This window comes from Pleurodeles waltl, chromosome 5 (assembly GCF_031143425.1).
Source record: "Pleurodeles waltl isolate 20211129_DDA chromosome 5, aPleWal1.hap1.20221129, whole genome shotgun sequence".
Classification (NCBI taxonomy): Eukaryota; Metazoa; Chordata; class Amphibia; order Caudata; family Salamandridae; genus Pleurodeles; species Pleurodeles waltl.
The window spans coordinates 537,522,799-537,547,278 of record NC_090444.1 but is presented as its reverse complement, the minus strand read 5'-3'; the positions used below and the strand labels follow the sequence as shown (position 1 = coordinate 537,547,278).

Genomic DNA, 24,480 nt, shown 5'->3' with positions numbered 1-24,480 from the left:
GTACCAGGGTAAGAACTGGGATGCCACTAAGGCATGGTGCCACAACTGTAAACAGTCTGGGCACCACACCAAGGACACTTCTTGTCCCAAAAACAAACCCCAGAACAAGATTCCAGGGGTAACCAGTGTAGCCATGGGAGATGACTCCTCAGATGAGGAGGTCTTCCTAGCCTTCAACTGGAAACAGGGCCCAACAGGTGAGTTGGAGATTCCAGAGGGAAGTAGACACTTCCACCACCTACTGGTGAATGGAATCCCAACCACTGCCCTGAGAGACACTTGTGCCAGTCACACTATTGTGCATGACAGGCTGGTGCTCTCAAACCAGTACATCCCAGGTGAGACTGCCAGGGTAAGAGTTAGCCTAGACAGGGTCACTAAGAGGCCTGTGGCTTTAGTGCCCATAGAAGTGGGTGGCACTCTTAGCTGGAGAAGGGTAGTAGTCAGTACAGACCTTCCCCTTGATTGTCTCCTTGGAAATGACTACCCAGAGGTTAGTCAGAGCCCAAGAGAGAAACTGGTCCAGTGCCAGTCCTCTCCCAAGGATTCTGGAAGTCCTGCCTCTGCAGTAAATGCAAGCAGGCCCCAGAAGAAGAAGAAAAGAAAACAGAGTAGGAAGGGTGGACAACCTTTAGCCAAGGTTACAGCAAGCCAAGGAGATTCTGCTCCAGTAGGGGAGAACTCCAAAAATGGCCCTGATAAAGTCCAACCTGACCCACCAGAAGTCCTGGCTAGTCAGGCAACTGTTAAACCTGAGTGGGTGGCTCCTCAGCTAACAGAAGAAAGAGTGGAAGAAGGGTGTTTACTACAAGATGTGGTAACCCCCCACTCTAATACAGCAGACAGGCAACCTGAACCCAAAGAAGCCTGTAACTTAGCCCCTTCCCTTTTAGGTGAAGAGCTAAAGGTGTGGTTCAGGGCACTGACAGCTGTCAGTGGCCTCTGCTGGGTGTTAGCCTTTATGGCTGCACTATCCTTAGCATGGTGGTCTGACCCCATGCCAAATAGCAAGTTAGGCCCCCTGACCCTATTGGTCATGGTGGGGTTACTCCAGCTCTGGGTAACCTCTCTGGGTAAGCTAGGGGTAACCCTGGCCAAGATAAGGTTAGCAGAGGTGGATACCTCTAAGACCAAAATAAAAAGAATGGGTGGAGACATTGAAGAGGCAGGCAAGAGGCAATTCAGACTAGGTCCTATCACTGTGGAAGTGGGTCAGTTCCCCAGAGGGAATGACCTGAACAGGAGGATGTAAGGCAGAGTAGGCCCTGCAACAAACCAGCCATTTCCTCTACTCTTCCTCGCCTGACAGACTAGGAAGACTCTTCCAGCTTGGGCTGAGTCTCCTGGCCTGTGGGCTGGGGGGGGCTTGTGTAAATAAATGGCTCCCTGTTGCAGTTACCCCCCACTTTTTGCCTGATACTGATGCTGACTTGACTGAGAAGTGTGCTGGGACCCTGCTAACCAGGCCCCAGCACCAGTGTTCCTTCACCTAAAATGTACCATTGTATCCACAATTGGCACACCCTGGCATTCAGATAAGTCCCTTGTAACTGGTACTTCTAGTACCAAGGGCCCTGATGCCAAGGAAGGTCTCTAAGGGCTGCAGCATGTCTTATGCCACCCTAGAGACCCCTCACTCAGCACAGACACACTGCTTACAAGCCTGTGTGTGCTAGTGAGAACAAAATGAGTAAGTCGACATGGCACTCCCCTCAGGGTGCCATGCCAGCCTCTCACTGCCTATGCAGTATAGGTAAGACACCCCTCTAGCAGGCCTTACAGCCCTAAGGCAGGGTGCACTATACCATAGGTGAGGGTACCAGTGCATGAGCACTGTGCCCCTACAGTGTCTAAACAAAACCTTAGACATTGTAAGTGCAGGGTAGCCATAAGAGTATATGGTCTGGGAGTCTGTCAAACACGAACTCCACAGCACCATAATGGCTACACTGAAAACCGAGAAGTTTGGTATCAAACTTCTCAGCACAATAAATGCACACTGATGCCAGTGTACATTTTATTGCAAAACACACCCCAGAGGGCACCTTAGAGGTGCCCCCTGAAACTTAACCGACTGTCTGTGTAGGCTGACTAGTTCCAGCAGCCTGCCACACCAGAGACATGTTGCTGGCCCCATGGGGAGAGTGCCTTTGTCACTCTGAGGCCAGATGCTAACACCTCCCCCAGGCAGGAGCTGTGACACCTGGCGGTGAGCCTCAAAGGCTCACCCCTTTGTCACAGCCCAGCAGGGCACTCCAGCTTAGTGGAGTTGCCCGCCCCCTCCGGCCACGGCCCCCACTTTTGGCGGCAAGGCTGGAGGGAACAAAGAAAGCAACAAGGAGGAGTCACTGGCCAGTCAGGACAGCCCCTAAGGTGTCCTGAGCTGAAGTGACTCTAACTTTTAGAAATCCTCCATCTTGCAGATGGAGGATTCCCCCAATAGGGTTAGGATTGTGACCCCCTCCCCTTGGGAGGAGGCACAAAGAGGGTGTACCCACCCTCAGGGCTAGTAGCCATTGGCTACTAACCCCCCAGACCTAAACACGCCCTTAAATTGAGTATTTAAGGGCTACCCTGAACCCTAGAAAATTAGATTCCTGCAACTACAAGAAGAAGGACTGCCCAGCTGAAAACCCCTGCAGCGGAAGACCAGAAGACGACAACTGCCTTGGCTCCAGAAACTCACCGGCCTGTCTCCTGCCTTCCAAAGATCCTGCTCCAGCGACGCCTTCCAAAGGGACCAGCGACCTCGACATCCTCTGAGGACTGCCCCTGCTTCGAAAAGACAAGAAACTCCTGAGGACAGCGGACCTGCTCCAAGAAAAGCTGCAACTTTGTTTCCAGCAGCTTTAAAGAACCCGGCAAGCTCCCCGCAAGAAGCGTGAGACTTGCAACACTGCACCCGGCGACCCCGACTCGGCTGGTGGAGATACGACACCTCAGGAGGGACCCCAGGACTACTCTGATACTGTGAGTACCAAAACCTGTCCCCCCTGAGCCCCCACAGCGCCGCCTGCAGAGGGAATCCCGAGGCTTCCCCTGACCGCGACTCTTTGAACCTAAAGTCCCGACGCCTGGGAGAGACCCTGCACCCGCAGCCCCCAGGACCTGAAGGACCGGACTTTCACTGGAGAAGTGACCCCCAGGAGTCCCTCTCCCTTGTCCAAGTGGAGGTTGCCCCGAGGAACCCCCCCCTTGCCTGCCTGCAGCGCTGAAGAGATCCCGAGATCTCTCATAGACTAACATTGCGAACCCGACGCCTGTTTCTACACTGCACCCGGCCGCCCCCGCGCTGCTGAGGGTGAAATTTCTGTGTGGGCTTGTGTCCCCCCCGGTGCCCTACAAAACCCCCCTGGTCTGCCCTCCGAAAACGCGGGTACTTACCTGCAAGCAGACCGGAACCGGGGCACCCCCTTCTCTCCATTCTAGCCTATGTGTTTTGGGCACCACTTTGAACTCTGCACCTGACCGGCCCTGAGCTGCTGGTGTGGTGACTTTGGGGTTGCTCTGAACCCCCAACGGTGGGCTACCTTGGACCAAGAACTAAGCCCTGTAAGTGTCTTACTTACCTGGTTACCCTAACAAATACTTACCTCCCCTAGGAACTGTGAAAATTGCACTAAGTGTCCACTTTTAAAACAGCTACTTGTGAATAACTTGAAAAGTATACATGCAATGTTGATGATTTGAAGTTCCTAAAGTACTTACCTGCAATACCTTTCGAATGAGATATTACATGTAGAATTTGAACCTGTGGTTCTTAAAATAAACTAAGAAAAGATATTTTTCTATATAAAAACCTATTGGCTGGATTTGTCTCTGAGTGTGTGTACCTCATTTATTGTCTATGTGTATGTACAACAAATGCTTAACACTACTCCTTGGATAAGCCTACTGCTCGACCACACTACCACAAAATAGAGCATTAGTATTCTCTATTTTTACCACTATTTCACCTCTAAGGGGAACCCTTAGACTCTGTGCATGCTATTCCTTACTTTGAAATAGCACATACAGAGCCAACTTCCTACACTTATGCAACATCTGATGCTACTGTTGACCAAGCATTACTAGCCAGCATCTTCTAGTGATGCTGCAACTCTATGCCCAACCTTAGTCACCCACAAGGTATTCACTGCTTTGATTTTTTTTTTTTTTCTTCTTCTCAAATCTACTCTTAATCTATACCTAGAGAAGGCTTAACTGCTGAGAAGGAAGATGTGGGTAATAACGCTCATCTGAAAGCGGGAAAGAGCTTCTTTTCTAAAGACTTAACATAAGTCCTGTGTTTGCTCAAGGATTACCAGCTAGTGGGACAAATTCAAACAGCATGTACATCTATAGAGATGTACTGATGCTGGAGAACCACCTGTAAAGTTAAGTAAATTAAATCATTAAACTAAGGGCAACTGTCAGACGCAGTAGAAGTGTACTAAAATATTTTGGTATGGGCATTGATTGCCTGACTTGTTGGAAACTGTCTATAAATGCGTACAATCAACCAAGACTGACACATTTATCAAACATTAGTGACAGCTGTTCATATTTTTTGTTTATTTTTCATTTACAGGAAGATATAAAATCACTTACAGTACATATTGTTGACAGCTTTTATAAATCGCTTGAAACAATTGAATATGTTCAAACATTTAAAGGACTTAAGGCAAAATATGAGCAGGAAAAGGACAGACAGAATCAAAAACTAAACAGGTATTAAAAGTTGTTGTTTTAACATTGTCACATATTTTTTCTCTGGATTCTAAGGCAGTGCAGTAGTAAGTACATTGAATTGTGAATTGATTGCTGATGATTTGTCAATGTGTAATTTAATCTTGTTTAATATAGGCTGTTCAAAGCAACTTATCTAGTGCTTAATCTGTTAAACAATGAGTGCTGGTGCCCAGAGCCCTGCTCAGGAGTCTGTGTCCGATGCTGTTAAATGCCTACACATTGAACACGAAGGCTTGGTATTCGCTGAATGTTTAAATCACCACCAGACACTCCCTGCCCTTCATCTTACTCTTGCAGGTTCCTGTGTTATCCCTTGGGAACAGTTATTATGTCTTAGTCTTCCTGCCTTATTCCCCTTTGTGTGTTTTTTTTTTCTCCCTCTTGCTCTCCGTAAATATCAGGGAGGTGGTGGGTGGGGAGGGGTGGAGTGCTGGTCACCACATATGGGTGTATTTGGGCCCCACTGGCAACCTGTGACTCAGAATAAGCACTGAACCCAAAACAGGTCTGTTTTCCTTTACACTGACCCTGTGCTCGTATAGGCCCACCTCCTGGTACCAATAGTGCTGCTTGTTAACCACTACAGACAACCCCCTGCGACACCCCCCCCACCCATACCACCACCGCGTCCCAGTCTTCCCGACTGTCCAGACCTGTTGGTGTAGGCCAGCTGTTTAGGCTTGGGCATCCTACGGGTTGCGGCATGGTGTGACGCTGCTCCCATTGTCCGGCCTGCAAGTTGATTTGTATGATTTGAATGATGCAGGTGATTGTTAGATAAGTCATGAAGGAACCTGCTGACTGCTGCCACGACAGCCCTAGATTGTGTTCTGGTTTGGACATTTGAAAGACAGCCTTGTGAGCATCTGTCAATACTTCATCTAGGCACTACTTGCATTGAGTCTAAAGACTTCTATGGGTTGACCAGAACAAAGTGTCTCAAGGAGGAAAAGCTATAGTTAAATCTCAATATTAAGATTTCTGCAATGGAGCTACCCATTGACAGATTTTGGAATGGTTTCAGATGGTGGACGTCTCATCATGCTCAGCCATTAGGACCTGACCCCATTTTTCTTTACTCTTTTATTGCTTTGCTCCCGTTTCAGTGAATAGAAGGTGAAAGTGGTTTTCAAGTGTTGATTCGCCGCTACAAACATTATGATGCAGGCAAACAAGTAGGCAGACACATCACCTGATGCTGCACACAAAGCGTTATTTCCTCTCTGATGCATGCCTAAAGGAAGGATTAGTTCACTATATTCCTGTGCTAATAAAACCGTATGCTGAGGCTTGTTATTTTCCACTTAAAAAGTGGTCTTGTTAGATTCTTTTTGGAGTGTCTTAAGTCCAAAACCGTGTTGGCCATATCTGGGTCTGCACAATCATATCATGGCAGCAAGGATTTGTTTTCTATGAGCTATAAATTAATGTTTTTCCTAACTAAGGTTGATGAAAGGACAACTCAGTTTGGTCAACAGAGCTCTTAAGAAAAGTGATCACAGTCCGCCTGAAGTTATAAGATTCTGGATAATCTTGATCCATAATTGTAGGAAGTTGGCTCTGTATGCACTATTTCAAAGTAAGGAATAGTATGCACAGAGTCCAAGGGTTCCCCTTAGAGGTAAGATAGTGGCAAAAAGAGATAATACTAATGCTCTATTTTGTGGTAGTGTGGTCGAGCAGTAGGCTTATCAAAGGAGTAGTGTTAAGCATTTGTTGTACATACACAAGCAATAAATGAGGAACACACACTCAAAGACAATTCCAGGCCAATAGGTTTTTGTATAGAAAAATATATTTTCTTAGTTTATTTTAAGAACCACAGGTTCAAATTTTACATGTAATACTTCAAATGAAAGGTATTGCAGGTATGTACTTTAGGAACTTTGAATAACCAAAATAGCATACACAGTTTTCAAATAAATCACATCTAGCTATTTTAAAACTAGACAGTGCAATTTTCAACAGTTCCTGGGGGGAGTAAGAGTTAGTTAGTTTTTGCAGGTAAGTAAACCACCTACGGGGTTCAAGTTTGGGTCCAAGGTAGCCCACCGTTGGGGGTTCAGAGCAACCCCAAAGTTACCACACCAGCAGCTCAGGGCCGGTCAGGTGCAGAGGTCAAAGTGGTGCCCAAAACGCATAGGCTTCAATGGAGAGAAGGGGGTGCCCCGGTTCCGGTCTGCCAGCAGGTAAGTACCCGCGTCTTCGGAGGGCAGACCAGGGGGGTTTTGTAGGGCACCGGGGGGGACACAAGTCAGCACAAAAAGTACACCCTCAGCAGCGCGGGGGCGGCCGGGTGCAGTGTGTAAACAAGCGTTGGGTTCTCTGTAGGTTTCAATGGGAGACCAAGGGGTCTCTTCAGCGGTGCAGGCAGGCAAGGGAGGGGCTCCTCAGGGTAGCCACCACCTGGGCAAGGGAGAGGGCCTCCTGGGGGTCACTCCTGCACAGAAGTTCCGTTCCTTCAGGTGCTGGGGACTGCGGGTGCAGGGTCTTTTCCAGCCATCAGGACTTTAGGTTCAGGCAGTCGCGGTCAGGGGGAGCCTCGGGATTCCCTCTGCAGGCGTCGCTGTGGGGGCTCAGGGGGGACAACTTTGGTTACTCACGGTCTCGGAGTCGCCGGAGGGTCCTCCCTGAGGTGTTGGTTCTTCACCAGTCGAGTCAGGGTCGCCGGGTGCAGTGTTGCAAGTCTCACGCTTCTTGCGGGGATTTGCAGGGGTCTTTAAATCTGCTCCTCTGTAACAAAGTTGCAGTTCTTTTGGAGCAGTGCCGCTGTCCTCGGGAGTTTCTAGTCTTTCTTGAAGCAGGGCAGTCCTCTGAGGATTCAGAGGTCACTGGTCCTTGGGAAAGCGTCGCTGGAGCAGGTTTCTTTGGAAGGCAGGAGACAGGCCGGTAGGTCTGGGGCCAAAGCAGTTGGTGCCTTTTCTTCCTCTGCAGGGGTCTTTCAGCTCAGCAGTCCTCTTCTTCTTGTAAGTTGCAGGAATCTAAATTCTTTAGGTTCAGGGAAGCCCTTAAATACTAAATGTAAGGGCGTGTTTTTACGTCTGGGGGGTTAGTAGCCAATGGCTACTAGCCCTGAGGGTGGGTACACCCTCTTTGTGCCTCCTCCCAAGGGGAGGGGGTCACATCCCTAATCCTATTGGGGAATCCTCCATCAGCAAGATGGAGGATTTCTAAAAGTTAGTCACTTCAGCTCAGGACACCTTAGGGGCTGTCCTGACTGGCCAGTGACTCCTCCTTGTTATTCTCATTATCTCCTCTGGTCTTGCCGCCAAAAGTGGGGCCGTGGCCGGAGGGGGCGGGCAACTCCACTAGCTGGAGTGCCCTGCGGTGCTGGAACAAAGGGGGTAAGCCTTTGAGGCTCACCGCCAGGTGTTACAGCTCCTGCCTGGGGGAGGTGATAGCATCTCCACCCAGTGCAGGCTTTGTTACTGGCCTCAGAGTGACAAAGGCACTCTCCCCATGGGGCCAGCAACATGTCTCGGTTGTGGCAGGCTGCTGGAACCAGTCAGCCTACACGGATAGTCGGTTAAGGTTTCAGGGGGCACCTCTAAGGTGCCCTCTGGGGTGTATTTCACAATAAAATGTACACTGGCATCAGTGTGCATTTATTGTGCTGAAAGGTTTGATACCAAACTTCCCAGTTTTCAGTGTAGCCATTATGGTGCTGTGGAGTCCGTGTTTGACAGACTCCCAGACCATATACTCTTATGGCTACCCTGCACTTACAATGTCTAATGTTTGGCTTAGACACTGTAGGGGCACAGTACTCATGTACTGGTGCCCTCACCTATGGTATAGTGCACCCTGCCTTAGGGCTGTAAGGCCTACTTGAGGGGTGACTTATCTATACGGCATAGGCAGTGAGAGGCTGGCATGGCACCCTGAGGGGAGTGCCATGTCGACTTACTCGTTTTGTTCTCACCAGCACACACAAGCTGGCAAGCAGTGTGTCTGTGCTGAGTGAGGGGTCTCCAGGGTGGCATAAGACATGCTGCAGCCCTTAGAGACCTTCCCTGGCATCAGGGCCCTTGGTACCAGAGGTACCAGTTACAAGGGACTTATCTGGATGCCAGGGTGTGCCAATTGTGGAATCAAAAGTACAGGTTAGGGAAAGAACACTGGTGCTGGGGCCTGGTTAGCAGGCCTCAGCACACTTTCAATTAAAAACATAGCATCAGCAAAGGCAAAAAGTCAGGGGGTAACAATGCCAAGGAGGCATTTCCTTACACAACCCCCCCCCCCCCCCCCCCAAACGAAAGAGGATGAGACTAACCTTTCCCAAGAGAGTCTTCATTTTCTAAGTGGAAGAACCTGGAAAGGCCATCTGCATTGGCATGGGCAGTCCCAGGTCTGTGTTCCACTATAAAGTCCATTCCCTGTAGGGAGATGGACCACCTCAACAGTTTTGGATTTTCACCTTTCATTTGCATCAGCCATCTGAGAGGTCTGTGGTCAGTCTGAACTAGGAAGTGAGTCCCAAAGAGGTATGGTCTCAGCTTCTTCAGGGACCAAACCACAGCAAAGGCCTCCCTCTCAATGGCACTCCAACGCTGCTCCCTGGGGAGTAACCTCCTGCTAATGAAAGCAACAGGCTGGTCAAGGCCATCATCATTTGTTTGGGACAAAACTGCCCCTATCCCATGTTCAGAGGCATCTGTCTGCACAATGAACTGCTTGGAGTAATCTGGAGCTTTTAGAACTGGTGCTGTGCACATAGCTTGTTTCAGGGTGTCAAAGGCCTGTTGGCATTCTACAGTCCAGTTTACTTTCTTGGGCATTTTCTTGGAGGTGAGTTCTGTGAGGGCTGTCACAATGGATCCATATCCCTTCACAAACCTCCTATAGTACCCAGTCAAGCCAAGGAATGCCCTGACTTGAGTCTGGGTTTTTGGAGCTGCCCGGTCCAGAATTGTCTGGATCTTAGGCTGGAGTGGCTGAACTTGGCCTCCACCTACAAGGTGTCCCAAGTAAACCACAGTTCCCTGCCCTATCTGGCATTTGGATGCCTTGATAGAGAGGCCTGCTGATTGCAGAGCCTTCAAAACCTTCTTCAGGTGGACCAGGTGATCCTGCCAGTTGGAGCTAAAGACAGCAATATCATCAAGATAAGCTGCACTAAAGGACTCCAACCCAGCAAGGACTTGATTCACCAACCTTTGGAAGGTGGCAGGGGCATTCTTTAAACCAAAGGGCATAACAGTAAACTGATAATGCCCATCGGGTGTGGAGAATGCTGTTTTCTCTTTTGCTCCAGGTGCCATTTTGATTTGCCAGTACCCTGCTGTTAAGTCAAAGGTACTTAAGAATTTGGCAGCACCTAATTTGTCAATCAGCTAGTCAGCTCTAGGAATGGGATGGGCATCTGTCTTGGTGACAGAATTAAGACCTCTGTAGTCCACACAAAACCTCATCTCTCTCTTTCCATCTTTGGTGTGAGGTTTGGGGACTAAGACCACTGGGCTAGCCCAGGGGCTGTCAGAGTGCTCGATTACTCCCAATTCCAGCATCTTGTGGACTTCCACCTTGATGCTTTCCTTAACTTGATCAGACTGTCTGAAGATTTTGTTTTTGACAGGCATGCTGTCTTCTGTGTCCACATCATGGGTACACAGGTGTGTCTGACCAGGGGTTAAGGAAAAGAGCTCAACAAACTGTTGCAGGACCTTCCTACAATCAGATTGCTGTTGGCCAGAGAGGGTGTCTGAATAGATCACTCCATCCACTGAGCCATCTTTAGGGTCTGATGAGAGGAGATCAGGGAGAGGCTCACTCTCAGCTTCCTGGTCCTCATCTGTTACCATCAACAGATTCACATCAGCCCTATCATGGAAGAGTTTTAGGCGGTTTACATGGATCACCCTCTTGGGGCTCCTGCTTGTGCCTAGGTCCACCAGGTAGGTGAACTGACTCTTCTTTTCCAGGATTGGGTAAGGGCCACTCCATCTGTCCTGAAGTGCCCTGGGAACCACATACTCCAAAACCCAGACTTTCTGCCCTGGTTGAAATTCAACCATTGCAGCCTTTTGGTCATACCAAAACTTCTGGAGCTGTTGGCTGGCCTCAAGGTTTTTACTTGCCTTTTCCATGTACTCTGCCATTCTTGAGCGAAGGCCAAGTACATAGTCCACTATGTCTTGTATAGGCTCATGAAGAGGTCTCTCCCAGCCTTCTTTAACAAGAGCAAGTGGTCCCCTTACAGGGTGGCCAAACAGAAGTTCAAAGGGTGAGAACCCTACTCCCTTCTGAGGCACCTCTCTGTAAGCGAAAAGCAGACATGGCAGGAGGACATCCCATCTCCTTTTGAGTTTTTCTGGGAGCCCCATGATCATGCCCTTTAATGTCTTGTTGAATCTCTCAACAAGGCCATTAGTTTGTGGATGATATTGTGTAGTGAATTTATAAGTCACTCCACACTCATTCCACATGTGTTTCAGGTATGCTGACATGAAGTTGGTACCTCTGTCAGACACCACCTCCTTAGGGAAGCCCACTCTGGTAAAGATACCAATGAGGGCCTTGGCTACTGCAGGGGCAGTAGTCGACCTAAGGGGAATAGCTTCAGGATACCTAGTAGCATGATCCACTACTACTAGGATGTACATATTTCCTGAGGCTGTGAGAGGTTCAAGTGGACTCACTATGTCCACACCCACTCTTTTAAAGGGGACCCCCACCACTGGAAGTGGAATGAGGGGGGCCTTTGGATGTCCACCTGTCTTACCACTGGCTTGACAGGTGGTACAGAAGATGCAAAACTCCTTAACCTTCTGGGACATGTTGGGCCAGTAGAAGTGGTTGACTAACCTCTCCCACGTCTTGGTTTGTCCCAAATGCCCAACAAGGGGAATATCATGGGCTAAGGTCAGAATAAACTCTCTGAATGCCTGAGGCACCACCACTCTCCTAGTGGCATCAGGTTTGGGATCTCTGGCCTCAGTGTACAGGAGTCCATCTTCGCAATAGACCCTATGTGTTCAATTTTTCTTGCCTTTGGACTCTTCAGCAGCTTGCTGCCTAAGGCCTTCAAGAGAGGGACAGGTTTCTTGTCCCTTACACAACTCTTCCCTTGAGGGTCCCCCTGGGCCCAAGAGCTCAACCTGGTAAGGTTCCAGCTCCATAGGCTCAGTTCCCTCGGAGGGCAGAACTTCTTCCTGAGAAGAGAGGTTCTCTTTTTGGTGTTGTGTTGCAGTTGGTTTCCCAGCTGACTTTCCTTGTCTCTTGGTAGGCTGGGCCCTTTTTCCAGACTCCAGCTCTACTTTTTCACCCTGTGCCTTGCACTGTGCCCTTGTTTTGACACACACCAGTTCAGGGATACCCAGCATGGCTGCATGGGTTTTCAGTTCTACCTCAGCCCATGCTGAGGACTCCAGGTCATTTCCAAGCAAACAGTCTACTGGGATTTTGAGGAGACCACCACCTGTTTCAGGCCATTGACCCCTCCCCACTCTAAAGTTACCATTGCCATGGGATGTACTTTAGTTTGATTGTCAGCATTGGTGACTGGATAGGTTTGTCCAGTCAGGTATTGGCCAGGGGAAACCAGTTTCTCTGTCACCATAGTGACACTGGCACCTGTATCCCTCAGGCCTTCTACACTTGTCCCATTAATTAAGAGCTGCTGCCTGTATTTTTGCATGTTAGGGGGCCAGGCAGCCAGTGTGGCTAAATCCACCCCACCCTCAGAGACTAATGTAGCTTCAGTGTGACACCTGATTTGCTCTGGGCACACTGTTGATCCCACTTGGAGACTAGCTGTAGGAAGTTGGCTCTGTATGCACTATTTCAAAGTAAGGAATAGTATGCACAGAGTCCAAGGGTTCCCCTTAGAGGTAAGATAGTGGCAAAAAGAGATAATACTAATGCTCTATTTTGTGGTAGTGTTGTCGAGCAGTAGGCTTATCCAAGGAGTAGTGTTAAGCATTTGTTGTACATACACATAGACAATAAATGAGGTACACACACTCAGAGACAAATCCAGCCAATAGGTTTTTATATAGAAAAATATCTTTTCTTAGTTTATTTTAAGAACCCCAGGTTCAAATTCTACATGTAATATCTCATTCGAAAGGTATTGCAGGTAAGTACTTTAGGAACTTCAAATCATAAAAATTGCATGTATACTTTACAAGTTATTGACAAATAGCTGTTTTTAAAAGTGGACACTTAGTGCAATTTTCACAGTTCCTGGGGGAGGTAAGTTTTTGTTAGTTTTACCAGGTAAGTAAGACACTTACAGGGTTCAGTTCTTGGTCCAAGGTAGCCCACCGTTGGGGGTTCAGAGCAACCCCAAAGTCACCACACCAGCAGCTCAGGGCCGGTCAGGTGCAGAGTTCAAAGTGGTGCCCAAAACGCATAGGCTATAATGGAGAGAAGGGGGTGCCCCGGTTCCGGTCTGCTTGCAGGTAAGTACCCGCGTCTTCGGAGGGCAGACCAGGGGGGTTTTGTAGGGCACCGAGGGGGACACAAGCCCACACAGAAATTTCACCCTCAGCAGCGCGGGGGCGGCCGGGTGCAGTGTAGAAACAAGCGTCGGGTTCGCAATGTTAGTCTATGAGAGATCTCGGGATCTCTCCAGCGCTGCAGGCAGGCAAGGGGGGGATTCCTCGGGGAAACCTCCACTTGGGCAAGGGAGAGGGACTCCTGGGGGTCACTTCTCCAGTGAAAGTCCGGTCCTTCAGGTCCTGGGGGCTGCGGGTGCAGGGTCTCTCCCAGGCGTCGGGACTTTAGGTTCAAAGAGTCGCGGTCAGGGGAAGCCTCGGGATTCCCTCTGCAGGCGGCGCTGTGGGGGCTCAGGGGGGACAGGTTTTGGTACTCACAGTATCAGAGTAGTCCTGGGGTCCCTCCTGAGGTGTTGGATCGCCACCAGCCGAGTCGGGGTCGCCGGGTGCAGTGTTGCAAGTCTCACGCTTCTTGCGGGGAGCTTGCAGGGTTCTTTAAAGCTGCTGGAAACAAAGTTGCAGCTTTTCTTGGAGCAGGTCCGCTGTCCTCGGGAGTTTCTTGTCTTTTCGAAGCAGGGGCAGTCCTCAGAGGATGTCGAGGTCGCTGGTCCCTGTGGAAGGCGTCGCTGGAGCAGGATCTTTGGAAGGCAGGAGACAGGCCGGTGAGTTTCTGGAGCCAAGGCAGTTGTCGTCTTCTGGTCTTCCGCTGCAGGGGTTTTCAGCTAGGCGGTCCTTCTTCTTGTAGTTGCAGGAATCTAATTTTCTAGGGTTCAGGGTAGCCCTTAAATACTAAATTTAAGGGCGTGTTTAGGTCTGGGGGGTTAGTAGCCAATGGCTACTAGCCCTGAGGGTGGGTACACCCTCTTTGTGCCTCCTCCCAAGGGGAGGGGGTCACAATCCTAACCCTATTGGGGGAATCCTCCATCTGCAAGATGGAGGATTTCTAAAAGTTAGAGTCACCTCAGCTCAGGACACCTTAGGGGCTGTCCTGACTGGCCAGTGACTCCTCCTTGTTTTTCTCATTATTTTCTCCGGCCTTGCCGCCAAAAGTGGGGCCTGGCCGGAGGGGGCGGGCAACTCCACTAGCTGGAGTGTCCTGCTGGGTTGGCACAAAGGAGGTGAGCCTTTGAGGCTCACCGCCAGGTGTGACAATTCCTGCCTGGGAGAGGTGTTAGCATCTCCACCCAGTGCAGGCTTTGTTACTGGCCTCAGAGTGACAAAGGCACTCTCCCCATGGGGCCAGCAACATGTCTCGGTTTGTGGCAGGCTGCTAAAACTAGTCAGCCTACACAGATAGTCGGTTAAGTTTCAGGGGGCACCTCTAAGGTGCCCTCTGTGGTGTATTTTACAATAAAATGTACACTGGCATCAGTGTGCATTTATTGTGCTGAGAAGCTTGATACCAAACTTCCCAGTTTTCAGTGTAGCCATTATGGTGCTGTGGAGTTCGTGTTTGACAAACTCCCAGACCATATACTCTTATGGCTACCCTGCACTTACAATGTCTAAGGTTTTGTTTAGACACTGTAGGGGTACCATGCTCATGCACTGGTACCCTCACCTATGGTATAGTGCACCCTGCCTTAGGGCTGTAAGGCCTGCTAGAGGGGTGTCTTACCTATACTGCATAGGCAGTGAGAGGCTGGCATGGCACCCTGAGGGGAGTGCCATGTCGACTTACTCGTTTTGTCCTCACTAGCACACACAAGCTGGCAAGCAGTGTGTCTGTGCTGAGTGAGAGGTCTCCAGGGTGGCATAAGACATGCTGCAGCCCTTAGAGACCTTCCTTGGCATCAGGGCCCTTGGTACTAGAAGTACCAGTTACAAGGGACTTATCTGGATGCCAGGGTCTGCCAATTGTGGATACAAAAGTACAGGTTAGGGAAAGAACACTGGTGCTGGGGCCTGGTTAGCAGGCCTCAGCACACTTTCAATTGTAAACATAGCATCAGCAAAGGCAAAAAGTCAGGGGGCAACCATGCCAAGGAGGCATTTCCTTACACAACCCCCCCCCAAACGAAAGAGGATGAGACTAACCTTTCCCAAGAGAGTCTTCATTTTCTAAGTGGAAGAACCTGGAAAGGCCATCTGCATTGGCATGGGCAGTCCCAGGTCTGTGTTCCACTATAAAGTCCATTCCCTGTAGGGAGATGGACCACCTCAACAGTTTAGGATTTTCACCTTTCATTTGCATCAGCCATTTGAGAGGTCTGTGGTCAGTTTGAACTAGGAAGTGAGTCCCAAAGAGGTATGGTCTCAGCTTCTTCAGGGACCAAACCACAGCAAAGGCCTCCCTCTCAATGGCACTCCAACGCTGCTCCCTGGGGAGTAACCTCTTGCTAATGAAAGCAACAGGCTGGTCAAGGCCATCATCATTTGTTTGGGACAAAACTGCCCCTATCCCATGTTCAGAGGCATCAGTCTGCACAATGAACTGCTTAGAATAATCTGGAGCTTTTAGAACTGGTGCTGAGCACATTGCCTGTTTCAGGGTGTCAAAGGCCTGTTGGCATTCCACAGTCCAGTTCACTTTCTTGGGCATTTTCTTGGAGGTGAGTTCAGTGAGGGCTGTCACAATGGATCCATATCCCTTCACAAACCTCCTGTAATACCCAGTCAAGCCAAGGAATGCCCTGACTTGAGTCTGGGTTTTTGGAGCTACCCAGTCCAGAATAGTCTGGATCTTGGGTTGGAGTGGCTGAACTTGGCCTCCACCTACAAGGTGTCCCAAGTAAACCACAGTTACCTGCCCTATCTGGCATTTGGATGCCTTGATAGAGAGGCCTGCAGATTGCAGAGCCTTCAAAACCTTCCTCAGGTGGACCAGGTGATCCTGCCAGGTGGAGCTAAAGACAGCAATATCATCAAGATAAGCTGTGCTAAAGGACTCCAAGCCAGCAAGGACTTGATTCACCAACCTTTGGAAGGTGGCAGGGGCATTCTTTAAACCAAAGGGCATAACAGTAAACTGATAATGCCCATCAGGTGTGGAGAATGCTGTCTTTTCTTTTGCTCCAGGTGCCATTTTTATTTGCCAGTACCCTGCTGTCAAGTCAAAGGTACTTAAGAATTTGGCAGCACCTAATTTATCAATGAGCTCATCAGCTCTTGGAATTGGATGGGCATCTGTCTTGGTGACAGAATTGAGCCCTCTGTAGTCCACACAAAACCTCATCTCTTTCTTTCCATCTTTGGTGTGAGGTTTGGGGACTAAGACCACTGGGCTAGCCCAGGGGCTGTCAGAGCGCTCAATTACTCCCAATTCCAGCATCTTGTGGACTTCCACCTTGATGCTTTCTTTAACATGGTCAGATTGTCTAAAGATTTTGTTCTTGACAGGCATGCTGTCTCCTGTGTCCACATCTTGGGTACACAGGTGTGTCTGACCAGGGGTTAAGGAGAAGAGTTCAGGAAACTGTTGTAGGACTCTCCTACAATCAGCTTGCTGTTGGCCAGAGAGGGTGTCTGAGTAGATCACTCCATCTACTGTACCATCTTTTGGGTCTGATGACAGAAGATCAGGGAGAGGTTCACTCTCTGCCTCCTGATCCTCATCTGTTACCATCAACAGATTGACATCAGCCCTGTCGTGGAAGAGCTTAAGGCGGTTTACATGGATCACCCTCTTGGGGCTCCTGCTTGTGCCCAGGTCCACCAAGTAGGTGACCTGACTCTTCCTCTCTAGTACTGGGTAAGGGCCACTCCATTTGTCCTGGAGTGCCCTGGGAGCCACAGGCTCCAGAACCCAGACTTTCTGCCCTGGTTGGAACTCAACCAGTGCAGCCTTTTGGTCATACCAAAACTTCTGGAGCTGTTGGCTGGCCTCAAGGTTTTTGGTTGCCTTTTCCATGTACTCTGCCATTCTAGAGCGAAGGCCAAGTACATAGTCCACTATGTCTTGCTTAGGCTCATGGAGAGGTCTCTCCCAGCCTTCTTTAACAAGAGCAAGTGGTCCTCTTACAGGATGACCAAACAGAAGTTCAAAGGGTGAGAATCCTACTCCCTTCTGTGGCACCTCTCTGTAAGCGAAAAGCAGACATGGCAAGAGGACATCCCATCTCCTTTTGAGCTTTTCTGGGAGCCCCATGATCATGCCTTTTAATGTCTTGTTGAATCTCTCAACCAAGCCATTAGTTTGTGGATGGTATGGTGTAGTGAATTTATAAGTCACTCCACACTCATTCCACATGTGCTTTAGGTATGCTGACATGAAGTTGGTACCTCTGTCAGACACCACCTCCTTAGGGAAACCCACTCTGGTAAAGATACCAATGAGGGCCTTGGCTACTGCAGGGGCAGTAGTCGACCTAAGGGGAATAGCTTCAGGATACCTGGTAGCATGATCCACTACTACCAGGATATACATATTTCCTGAGGCTGTGGGAGGTTCTAGTGGACCAACTATGTCCACACCCACTCTTTCAAAGGGAACCCCCACCACTGGAAGTGGAATGAGGGGGGCCTTTGGATGCCCACCTGTCTTACCACTGGCTTGACAGGTGGGGCAGGAGAGGCAAAACTCCTTAACCATGTTGGACATATTGGGCCAGTAGAAGTGGTTGACTAACCTCTCCCACGTCTTGGTTTGTCCCAAATGTCCAGCAAGGGGAATGTCATGGGCCAATGTTAGGATGAACTTCCTGAACAGCTGAGGCACTACCACTCTCCTAGTGGCACCAGGTTTGGGGTCTCTGGCCTCAGTGTACAGGAGTCCATCTTCCCAATAGACCCTATGCGTTCCATTTTTCTTGCCTTTGGACTCTTCAGCAGCTTGCTGCCTAAGGCCTTCAAGAGAGGGACAGGTTTCTTGTCCCTTACACAGCTCCTCCCTTGAGGGTCCCCCTGGGCCTAAGAGCTCAACCTGATAAGGTTCAAGCTCCAAAGGCTCAGTTCCCTCAGAGGGCAGAACTTCTTCCTGAGAAGAGAGGTTCCCTTTCTTCTGCTGTGTTGCAGTTGGTTTCCCAACTGACTTTCCTTTCCTCTTGGTAGGCTGGGCCATTCTTCCAGACTCCAGCTCTACTTGTTCACCCTGTGCCTTGCACTGTGCTCTTGTTTTCACACACACCAGTTCAGGGATACCCAGCATTGCTGCATGGGTTTTTAGTTCTACCTCAGCCCATGCTGAGGACTCCAGGTCATTTCCAAGCAGACAGTCCACTGGGATATTTGAGGAGACCACCACCTGTTTCAGGCCATTGACCCCTCCCCATTCTAAAGTAACCATTGCCATGGGATGTACTTTTCTCTGATTGTCAGCGTTGGTGACTGTGTAAGTTTTTCCAGTCAGGTATTGGCCAGGGGAAACCAGTTTCTCTGTCACCATGGTGACACTGGCACCTGTATCCCTCAGGCCCTCTATTCTAGTCCCATTAATTAAGAGTTGCTGTCTGTATTTTTGCATGTTAGGCGGCCAGACAGCTAGTGTGGCTAAATCCACCCCACCCTCAGAAACTAGAGTAGCTTCAGTGTGGACCCTGATTTGCTCTGGGCACACTGTTGATCCCACTTGGAGACTAGCCATACCAGTGTTACCTGGATGGGAGTTTGGAGTGGAACCTTTCTTGGGACAGGCCTTGTCTCCAGTTGGGTGTCCATGCTGTTTACAGCTATGACACCAGGCCTTTTTGGGATCAAAGTTTTTACCCTTGTACCCATTGTTTTGTGAAGAGGCTCTGGGCCCACCCTCCTGTGCAGGTTTTTGGGGGCCTGTAGAAGACTCTTTACTATTTTTAGTTTTGGTTGTCTCATCACCCTTCCCCTGGGGAGTCTTTGTGACCCCTTTCTTTTGGTCACCCCCTGTTGAAGTCTTGGACACCCTTGTCTTGACCCAATGGTCCGCCTTCTTTCCCAATTCTTGGGGAGAAATTGGTCCTAGGTCTACCAGATGCTGATGCAGTTTATCATTGAAACAATTACTCAATAGGTGTTCTTTCACAAATAAAGTGTACAGCCCATCATAATTACTTACACCACTGCCTTGAATCCAACCATCTAGTGTTTTCACTGAGTAGTCAACAAAGTCAACCCAGGTCTGGCTCGAGGATTTTTGAGCCCCCCTGAACCTAATCCTGTACTCCTCAGTGGAGAATCCAAAGCCCTCAATCAGGGTACCCTTCATGAGGTCATAAGATTCTGCATCTTTTCCAGAGAGTGTGAGGAGTCTATCCCTACACTTTCCAGTGAACATTTCCCAAAGGAGAGCACCCCAGTGAGATCTGTTCACTTTTCTGGTTACACAAGCCCTCTCAAAAGCTGTGAACCATTTGGTGATGTCATCACCATCTTCAAATTTTGTCACAATCCCTTTGGGGATTTTTAACATGTCAGGAGAATCTCTGACCCTATTTATATTGCTGCCACCATTGATGGGTCCTAGGCCCATCTCTTGTCTTTCCCTTTCTATGGCTAGGAGCTGTCTCTCTAAAGCCAATCTTTTGGCCATCCTGGCTAACAGGAGGTCATCTTCACTGAGAGCATCCTCAGTGATTTCAGAAATGTGGGACCCTCCTGTGAGGGACTCACTATTTCTGACTAACACAGTTGGAGACAGGACTTGAGGGGTCCTGTTCTCCCTATTTAGGACTGGAGGAGGGACATTGGCCTCCAAGTCACTAATTTCTTCCTCTGTGAGGTCATCATCAGAGGGGTTGGCTTTTTCAAACTCTGCCAACAGCTCCTGGAGCTGAATTTTGGTAGGTCTGGAGCCAATGGTTATTTTTTTGATATTACAGAGAGACCTTAGCTCCCTCATCTTAAGATGGAGGTAAGGGGTGGTGTCGAGTTCCACCACCTGCATCTCTGTATCAGACATTATTCTGCTAAGAGTTGGAATACTTTTTAAAGAATCTAAAACTGTTTCTAGAATCTAATTTCAAACTTTTAACAAACTTTTAAACTCTAAAAAGACAATGCTAAACAGGGACTTAACACACAAGGCCCTAGCAGGACTTTTAAGAATTTTGAAAAATTTCAAATTGCAAAAATGAATTTCTAATGACAATTTTGGAATTTGTCGTGTGATCAGGTATTGGCTGAGTAGTCCAGCAAATGCAAAGTCTTGTACCCCACCGCTGATCCACCAATGTAGGAAGTTGGCTCTGTATGCACTATTTCAAAGTAAGGAATAGTATGCACAGAGTCCAAGGGTTCCCCTTAGAGGTAAGATAGTGGCAAAAAGAGATAATACTAATGCTCTATTTTGTGGTAGTGTGGTCGAGCAGTAGGCTTATCCAAGGAGTAGTGTTAAGCATTTGTTGTACATACACATAGACAATAAATGAGGTACACACACTCAGAGACAAATCCAGCCAATAGGTTTTTATATAGAAAAATATCTTTTCTTAGTTTATTTTAAGAACCACAGGTTCAAATTCTACATGTAATATCTCATTCGAAAGGTATTGCAGGTAAGTACTTTAGGAACTTCAAATCATAAAAATTGCATGTATACTTTACAAGTTATTGACAAATAGCTGTTTTTAAAAGTGGACACTTAGTGCAATTTTCACAGTTCCTGGGGGAGGTAAGTTTTTGTTAGTTTTACCAGGTAAGTAAGACACTTACAGGGTTCAGTTCTTGGTCCAAGGTAGCCCACCGTTGGGGGTTCAGAGCAACCCCAAAGTCACCACACCAGCAGCTCAGGGCCGGTCAGGTGCAGAGTTCAAAGTGGTGCCCAAAACGCATAGGCTATAATGGAGAGAAGGGGGTGCCCCGGTTCCGGTCTGCTTGCAGGTAAGTACCCGCGTCTTCGGAGGGCAGACCAGGGGGGTTTTGTAGGGCACCGAGGGGGACACAAGCCCACACAGAAATTTCACCCTCAGCAGCGCGGGGGCGGCCGGGTGCAGTGTAGAAACAAGCGTCGGGTTCGCAATGTTAGTCTATGAGAGATCTCGGGATCTCTCCAGCGCTGCAGGCAGGCAAGGGGGGGATTCCTCGGGGAAACCTCCACTTGGGCAAGGGAGAGGGACTCCTGGGGGTCACTTCTCCAGTGAAAGTCCGGTCCTTCAGGTCCTGGGGGCTGCGGGTGCAGGGTCTCTCCCAGGCGTCGGGACTTTAGGTTCAAAGAGTCGCGGTCAGGGGAAGCCTCGGGATTCCCTCTGCAGGCGGCGCTGTGGGGGCTCAGGGGGGACAGGTTTTGGTACTCACAGTATCAGAGTAGTCCTGGGGTCCCTCCTGAGGTGTTGGATCGCCACCAGCCGAGTCGGGGTCGCCGGGTGCAGTGTTGCAAGTCTCACGCTTCTTGCGGGGAGCTTGCAGGGTTCTTTAAAGCTGCTGGAAACAAAGTTGCAGCTTTTCTTGGAGCAGGTCCGCTGTCCTCGGGAGTTTCTTGTCTTTTCGAAGCAGGGGCAGTCCTCAGAGGATGTCGAGGTCGCTGGTCCCTGTGGAAGGCGTCGCTGGAGCAGGATCTTTGGAAGGCAGGAGACAGGCCGGTGAGTTTCTGGAGCCAAGGCAGTTGTCGTCTTCTGGTCTTCCGCTGCAGGGGTTTTCAGCTAGGCGGTCCTTCTTCTTGTAGTTGCAGGAATCTAATTTTCTAGGGTTCAGGGTAGCCCTTAAATACTAAATTTAAGGGCGTGTTTAGGTCTGGGGGGTTAGTAGCCAATGGCTACTAGCCCTGAGGGTGGGTACACCCTCTTTGTGCCTCCTCCCAAGGGGAGGGGGTCACAATCCTAACCCTATTGGGGGAATCCTCCATCTGCAAGATGGAGGATTTCTAAAAGTTAGAGTCACCTCAGCTCAGGACACCTTAGGGGCTGTCCTGACTGGCCAGTGACTCCTTGTTTTTCTCATTATTTTCTCCGGCCTTGCCGCCAAAAGTGGGGCCTGGCCGGAGGGGGCGGGCAACTCCACTAGCTGGAGTGTCCTGCTGGGTTGGCACAAAGGAGGTGAGCCTTTGAGGCTCACCGCCAGGTGTGACAATTCCTGCCTGGGAGAGGTGTTAGCATCTCCACCCAGTCCAGGCTTTGTTACTGGCCTCAGAGTGACAAAGGCACTCTCCCCATGGGGCCAGCAACATGTCTCGGTTTGTGGCAGGCTGCTAAAACTAGTCAGCCTACACAGATAGTCGGTTAAGTTTCAGGGGGCACCTCTAAGGTGCCCTCTGTGGTGTATTTTACAATAAAATGTACACTGGCATCAGTGTGCATTTATTGTGCTGAGAAGCTTGATACCAAACTTCCCAGTTTTCAGTGTAGCCATTATGGTGCTGTGGAGTTCGTGTTTGACAAACTCCCAGACCATATACTCTTATGGCTACCCTGCACTTACAATGTCTAAGGTTTTGTTTAGACACTGTAGGGGTACCATGCTCATGCACTGGTACCCTCACCTATGGTATAGTGCACCCTGCCTTAGGGCTGTAAGGCCTGCTAGAGGGGTGTCTTACCTATACTGCATAGGCAGTGAGAGGCTGGCATGGCACCCTGAGGGGAGTGCCATGTCGACTTACTCGTTTTGTCCTCACTAGCACACACAAGCTGGCAAGCAGTGTGTCTGTGCTGAGTGAGAGGTCTCCAGGGTGGCATAAGACATGCTGCAGCCCTTAGAGACCTTCCTTGGCATCAGGGCCCTTGGTACTAGAAGTACCAGTTACAAGGGACTTATCTGGATGCCAGGGTCTGCCAATTGTGGATACAAAAGTACAGGTTAGGGAAAGAACACTGGTGCTGGGGCCTGGTTAGCAGGCCTCAGCACACTTTCAATTGTAAACATAGCATCAGCAAAGGCAAAAAGTCAGGGGGCAACCATGCCAAGGAGGCATTTCCTTACACTAGCCATTCCAGTGTTAGCTGCAGTGGAGTTTGAAGTGGTATTTTTCTTGGGACAGGCCTTGTCTCCAGTTTGGTGTCCAGACTGACTACAGCTACGACACAAGGCCTTTTTGGGATCAAAGTTTTTACCCTTGTACCCAGAATTGTTTTGTGAAGAGGCTCTGGGCCCACCGTCCTGTGCAGGTTTTTGGGGGCCTGTAGAAGACTCTTTACTATTTTTGTTTTTGGCTGTCTCACCACCCTTCCCCTGGGGAGGTTTTGTGACCCCTTTCTTTTGGTCACCCCCTGTGGAAGTTTTGGACACCCTAGTCTTGACCCAATGGTCCGCCTTCTTTCCCAATTCTTGGGGAGAAATTGGTCCTAGGTCTACCAGATGCTGATGCAGTTTATCATTGAAACAATTACTTAATAGGTGTTCTTTCACAAATAAATTGTACAGCCCATCATAATTACTTACACCACTGCCTTGAATCCAACCATCTAGTGTTTTTACTGAGTAGTCTACAAAGTCAACCCAGGTCTGGCTCGAGGATTTTTGAGCCCCCCTGAATCTAATCCTATACTCCTCAGTGGAGAATCCAAAGCCCTCAATCAGGGTACCCTTCATGAGGTCATAAGATTCTGCATCTTTTCCAGAGAGTGTGAGGAGTCTATCCCTACACTTTCCTGTGAACATTTCCCAAAGGAGAGCACCCCAGTGAGATTTGTTCACTTTTCTGGTTACACAAGCCCTCTCAAAAGCTGTGAACCATTTGGTGATGTCATCACCATCTTCATATTTAGTTACAATCACTTTAGGGATTTTCAACATGTCAGGAGAATCTCTGACCCTATTTAAGTTGCTGCCACCATTGATGGGTCCTAGGCCCATCTCTTGTCTTTCCCTTTCTATGGCTAGGATCTGTCTTTCCAAAGCCAATCTTTTGGCCATCCTGGCTAACTGGATGTCCTCTTCACTGGAGTTATCCTCAGTGATTTCAGAGAGGTTGGTCCCTCCTGTGAGGGAGCCAGCATCTCTGACTATTATGCTTGGAGTCAGGGGTTGAGAGGCCCTGTCTTCCCTAGATAGGACTGGTAGGGGGGAATCACCCTCCAAGTCACTATCATCATCCTCTGTGTTGCCATCCTCAGAGGGGTTGGCCTTTTCAAACTCTGCCAACAGCTCCTGGAGCTGTAGTTTGGAAGGTCTGGGGCCCATTACTATTTTCTTTATTTTACAGAGTGACCTTAGCTTCCTCATCTTAAGATGGAGGTAAGGTGTGGTGTCGAGTTCCACCACATTCATCTCTGTACTAGACATTATGCTTCTAAAAGTTGGAATACTTTTTAAGAATCTAAAACTAGTTCTAGGTTCTAATTCAAACTTTCACAAAACTTTTAAACTCTAAAAGGAAATGCTAAACAGGGACTAACACAAGGCCCTAGCAGGACTTTTAAGAATTTAGAAAAATTTCAAATTGCAAAAAATCAATTTCTAATGACAATTTTTGGAATTTGTCGTGTGATCAGGTATTGGCTGAGTAGTCCAGCAAATGCAAAGTCTT

General features: G+C 49.0%; 1 protein-coding gene across 7 annotated transcripts in view; it reads left to right on the top strand.

Annotated features, from left to right (window-relative positions):
* PPP4R3B (protein phosphatase 4 regulatory subunit 3B) overlaps positions 1–24,480 on the top strand; it is a 428,645-nt gene that overhangs the window by 293,088 nt on the left and 111,077 nt on the right. For all 7 annotated transcript variants that reach the window (XM_069234360.1, XM_069234358.1, XM_069234359.1 and 4 more), the window contains exon 13: positions 4,571–4,710. In XM_069234360.1, coding sequence (XP_069090461.1) covers positions 4,571–4,710 — 140 coding nt within the window. The remainder of the gene's footprint in view (positions 1–4,570; positions 4,711–24,480) is intronic.